The 5,424-nt window shown below is 31.4% G+C and overlaps 1 protein-coding gene across 2 annotated transcripts; it reads right to left on the reverse strand.

The window, feature by feature from the left end:
- Nucleotides 1-1,171: 1,171 nt before the first annotated feature.
- On the reverse strand, nucleotides 1,172-4,718 carry LOC120580096 (replication protein A 70 kDa DNA-binding subunit C). Of its 2 annotated transcripts, none has more exons than XM_039833074.1 (12): nucleotides 3,756-4,718; nucleotides 3,506-3,671; nucleotides 3,152-3,425; nucleotides 2,972-3,068; nucleotides 2,730-2,863; nucleotides 2,561-2,648; nucleotides 2,372-2,477; nucleotides 2,122-2,282; nucleotides 1,913-2,033; nucleotides 1,642-1,785; nucleotides 1,453-1,550; nucleotides 1,172-1,365 (listed from the first exon to the last, which is right to left on the reverse strand). In XM_039833074.1, the coding sequence occupies exons 1-12, from the start codon at nucleotides 3,902-3,904 to the stop codon at nucleotides 1,302-1,304; spliced, it is 1,602 nt and encodes a 533-aa protein (XP_039689008.1). In that variant the 5' UTR covers nucleotides 3,905-4,718; the 3' UTR covers nucleotides 1,172-1,301. The 2 variants fall into 2 exon arrangements, with proteins under 2 accessions (XP_039689008.1, XP_039689007.1); XM_039833073.1 differs by having other exon boundaries at nucleotides 1,642-1,788.
- Between the last annotated feature and the right edge of the window lie 706 nt (nucleotides 4,719-5,424).

Below are 5,424 nucleotides of genomic sequence, written 5' to 3' on the forward strand. Positions count from 1 at the left end.
AGTTACGTATAAAGAATATAATAGGATCTTAATAAAGATTAGCACTTTTTGTTAATATTTAAGTTAGTATTTTATTTTATTTTGGTTGGCCCATGTAAAAAACTTATTTATCCTTTTTTTTTTTTTTTTTTTTTGAGGAAGAACCTATCTATCTATATTTGTGTCATTGTTAATTTGATATGTCTCAATACAACTTGTGTAATTATTATGGCATTAGATTCAGTAAATTTATGATGAAAAACAGATAAACCAACAAACTTGTAAATAAACATTAACCAATAATGTAATTTAGGCCAAAGAAAAATAATTGAAAAGACTATATCATAAAAAACAGTTCTCATGTTCCTCTTGTTATAAATTAATATTAAAAATGCAATTAGTTTGAAAAGCACTTCAAACAATGCAAAGCTTAAAATACTAAATACAATTAGTTTTCTAAACAATGCTAAGCACTTCAAAAGGAAATAATATTTTTAACATCCTCGACATGGGAACATGAGTTTTCAAAATACAACATAGTTGGAATCCACAACTTTATTAGAGGAACCTTAACCAAACAATGCAAAGCACTTCAAAAGCAAACATTCTTCCTTCCCTAGCAGCTAAGCTATCAATCTTCTAAATATTCCATCTGCCTCTGTCCCTAGCAGCCAAGCTATCAATCTTCTAAATATTCCATCTTGTCATCATCACCTGATTCGCTGCCAGAGTGCAATTTTTATCATTCTCCAAGTGTTGTTTCAGCATACATATTTACACGCTTAAATGATTAGACAATGATACATCTTACATTAATTTCTGCAAATCTGGCGTTTTAATGCCAAGAGATCCACTTGAGGAAGAACATATAGTGTCAATGTTGTATTCTTTCTCAATCTGAAATTTGTAAAATCACATAAGAATTATGTATTTCATTATTTTAAGTGAACAATAAATGAATGAAAACATGATTACCATTCACCTTAACATATAGATGCATAATCTTTGTCTTCAAAATATAGGTCAGCATTAAAAACAACAAAATCCCTCAATATAACATTATAAACCAACAATATAATTTAGGTCAAAGTAACATTGATCCAAAGAAAATATTCTTAAAAAAACACAACATCCAAAAAACATAAACCAACAATGTAGTCTAGGTTAAAAACAAAAAAGACAAAGTCCTCAAAAAAAAAAAAAACACAACCTCAAAAAAACATAAACTGAAATCCACATCTCTATTGATTAGAGAAACATAAACTAAACCATGAAAAACAACTTCAAAAGCAAATCCTCTTAAATCCTTAGCAGCCAACTTCTCAATCTTCTAAATCTTCCACATCTTCATTCTGGTCCTTATCACCTGATTTGTTGGAGTGCAATCTGAAAAAATCCGCAAGTTTTTTTTAGCTCACATTTATAGCTTACATATATACATGGTTAAATGCATTAGACAATGATACATCTTACATTAATTTTCTCCTCTTCTTCGGCAAATCTGGTATTTCAATGGTAAGAGATCCACTTGAGGAAGAACACGCAGTGGCAATGTTGTCTTCTTTCTCAATCTGATATTTGTTAAATTACATCAAAAATTTAGTATATAATGGTTTCCAGCAGTGAAGAATAAAAGAATGGAAACATGATATAACTAAACACCTTAACAACTGGCTTCAGAATCTTATGTGCAGTGAAGCTTTGTACTCCACGACGTTCAAAGTAAGAGCTCAGCTTAACTTGAAAAATATGCTTTGAACCAATGATATGCTGGAGCTGTTTAGGCAGATCAGAGTCACGTCCAGTCTGCTATCCAAACAAAAAGGAATGGAATGTAAGTTTAGAAAACAATCAACTTTTATTCTATTTTTTCAATAATAAAAAAAAAACACCGATAAACACCATATTAGATTTAGGATATAATGTAACACACATTTTCTAAATCCGGGGTGAGGTCATCTAGCTTTAGTTGTGCCAATTGTTCAGCAACTTCGGCAAACAACACAAATATTGTTGATTCCGTAGAGTCGTTGACTTGAAGTTCCAAACGGTACCTATAGAGATTCATTGTAATTATTTCAAGCAACATATATATATTTAAGGCCATGTGATAAGGAAAAAAAATACTTCAAATGAACTCACCTAATCTTTGGATAGTCGACCTTTTTAGTACAATGCTCACAATTGAAGTCTGTCTCAGTGGAACTCACAGTTTTCCTACAATGAGGGCAAGAAACATAATACAACCCATTTTTTAGCAGGATGTCATCAACTGTTGCAACACAATTGTAGACAACATCACCCTGCAAGTAAAGTTGAAAGTATGAGTGTATGACACACTGTGATAATGAAATAAAAAATAGGTCTAGAGAATAATTAACCAAGTGTTGACCTGATAAACTCCCGAAACTGCCATGGATAAAAGCTCAGATATGGTCTTCACATCAACATTAGTTAAAGACAAAGTTTCAGTTGTTTTCAGAACACTGTTTTTCCCCCTACAACGATGCAACAACACACAATTAGAAAATAGGCAACATAATATAAACATAAGTATTTAAACATGAGTTAAATGACGCACTTGGACGACAAAATTAGATCAGCAACTTCAGGGGTGTCTATGTTGATATAAATTGTTGTGGATCTTGAAGACGAAACATAAAGCTCACCTACAAAAATATATCACATATGGAGTGGTTGAGGAGAGGGTAATTAAGTTGAATATTAAATGTCATGGTATGAGCAGTTACCTTGGTATTGTTTTACCAAAGTGGAGGTAAAAATTGCCACATTTGGCTTAGGAGTAGCATGCATTTGATCTATCAGTTTTTGATTAAACATCGGAGCATAGTCATCCCATAGCGTTACCTTCAAGACATTCCCACTGCCAAAAGTTGCGTAGGATTAAAAAGTTTGTTAATTGATTTTTGTGGTAAATGTGTTATACGCTACTAAATGAGAATTAAATCATGGGGAACAAATTATGTTGCACCTGCCATCCCCCAAATGAAGTGACAACATGTCGACTTTCCCATTGACGGTTGTTTTCTCCTCAATTGGATCCACATCAATTATAAATCCAATTACATCTGTCGAGAAACAAAAGTGTTACATTCTTTACACAATGTAATAGATTTGTATTACATATAATTTAATATTTTGCTAAACCAACCTGCCAACACCTCTTTCCCGCAACGTTTGATAAGATCATTGAAATTAACAAATTCAAAGATATAGCGAGGGATTGTGTTGTCATCCGAGCCCTCCTCAGTCACAATTGCGTCACCATAGAAACTAAGCATGGAGGGATTGTTTTCAACCACAGCATATTTCTCCTTGTTTTTTGAGACCTCAAAGTGTGAAATTACATATATCTTGCCTTCTTGCAAGACTTTCTTCAATGAAGGTGAGAACCTCCTTGGTATTGTAGCATGAATGCAATTTGCCTAGAAAGCATTTGTAAATAGTAAGTAAAGAAAGATTATTTGCGAAGGAACAACAATATAGCAATTTCATTGATAAACACCTTCTCATCAATTAGCACCATATCTGTACTAATTATTTCCTTTTTTTTTGTTATATTCAGCGTGTCCCACATGCGTGCTACCCTAACTTTGATCTTGGTATCAGGGGCAGCATTGGAGAGTTTGTTGAGAAAGGTATGCACACCATTGTTGTTGACTTCTCCGACCCTGTAAAAGTAAAGAACATGAAAAAAGATTAGATTAAAGGTTTTATTTAACATGGTAGAGGAAAAGTGCAAGAAAGTGGTTTACTTGGTTCCAATGACATCAATGGCAGACATGGTAGGGAAGCAAAGAGAGTATGTGGGAAGAAATGAAATTACACAGATAGATGTGACAGAATGAGTGGAAAAGGAATGACACCAATGCTGGTTATATAGGTGTGTGGGAAATACTGTCATTGAAATGGTTTAAAGTGTAACAAATTTTTAGGCTTTATGTGAAGGAATGCGAAGAGGCACAAATTGAAATTGTAACCAAGGATGAACATATTTTGGCCGAAATTATTCATTACTTCTATTAAATTCTAATTTGTTTATTTATTTATTTATATTTATATTGCATTCTTGGTGATACAAATAAAAAAATTGTGAACCTTGTTTACTGTGACCATTGCTTTTGTGTGGCATGATATATTAAAACCGTAACCTATAAGGAGTTACAATAAGAAATAAAGGTACATAATTTTGGTAAAAAGGAGTTACCCATATAATTGTCAGCCGCTTATAATAAAGGTAATAAGTAAGATGTGTAACTGACCATTACTACACCATAATCATTCAAGTTTTGGTAATTATTAATTAAAAAATTAGCAAATGATTTTTGGTAAATGGGATTTGCACATAGATTGCCACAATAAATTCATGGGAGTCACAAATCAGTGAATCACAATTCATTTACAATTCATTTGGCCAATAACTCGTGGCTGCATTTAGCAGTTGCATATATGTTTTTTTTTGTTGAGAAATTGCATAGTTTTGAAGGATTGTGGCAGTTACATGTTTAAAAATATTTATGTCACACTAAATATTATAACCCTTTCATAGGAGAATGCATTCATTCATATAATATACTAAAATTCATATAAGAAATAAGAATTATTGGTGAGGTGACACATAAGCAAAGTCTTGCTTATAATGAGAGAATGCATGTAAGGAAATAGTTAGAAAGGGGGATGTTTGTGAGGTTACACATAGGTAAAATGTAGGTTAGAATACATGTATAATAATAATAATAATAATAATATATATATATATATAGATAGATAGATAGATAGATAGATAGATAGATAGATAGATAGATATAGATAGATAGATAGATAGATAGATAGATATAGATAGATAGATAGATAGATTAGAAAGAAAAAATAAACAGAATTAATTTTACCTCATCAGAGTTTATTATTAGGCCTACGTACGTTACCATATTTTTTATGATCTTAGAAAACAAATTGATATAAATTGCATCTGCTTTTGCACTATTTTACTAATATTGGTTTCAATTCAAAATTCCTTTCTCTCGAACTCAAGTATAGAGATGTCTGTCACAAATTTAGGCTACATTTAGTTTTTTCCCATTCAAAACTATAAATCTCAAAATTCATACGCTTAGAATCCCTATGTAAATATTAGATTTGTTTCTATGATTTTTCAATTTATCTGCTTCTATATTTTTCTCATTGTGTTTTCCCAACTGACTTGAATATGATATGAACTTTCTTAATATTGGTAGGCCATTTTTTATAATAATGGCACGTCGTATAAAAATTGGAAAAGAATAAACATCTTAACGTTACCTGCACCGGAAAATTATCATATTAAAGATTGGTATGTCTCACCTTTTATAGGTTGTTATTTACGAGACAAAGAAAATTTAATTTTCTTTTTTTAGTACTTCACCTCCTTTTATGATTTAATATAGA

The sequence above is a fragment of the Medicago truncatula genome, chromosome 4 (assembly GCF_003473485.1).
Source record: "Medicago truncatula cultivar Jemalong A17 chromosome 4, MtrunA17r5.0-ANR, whole genome shotgun sequence".
Taxonomy (NCBI): Eukaryota; Viridiplantae; Streptophyta; class Magnoliopsida; order Fabales; family Fabaceae; genus Medicago; species Medicago truncatula.

Bases quoted from the DNA above. Each gene is read 5' to 3' on its own strand.
- LOC120580096 (XM_039833073.1), bottom strand. From the start codon at position 3,904: ATGACAGTATTTCCCACACACCTATATAACCAGCATTGGTGTCATTCC. The intron at 2,478-2,560 runs GTGCGTCATTTA...GCATCGTTGTAG, and splicing joins GATCTAATTTTGTCGTCCAA to GGGGAAAAACAGTGTTCTGA. The intron at 1,366-1,452 runs GTAAGATGTATC...GGATTTTTTCAG, and splicing joins AAGAAGAGGAGAAAATTAAT to ATTGCACTCCAACAAATCAG.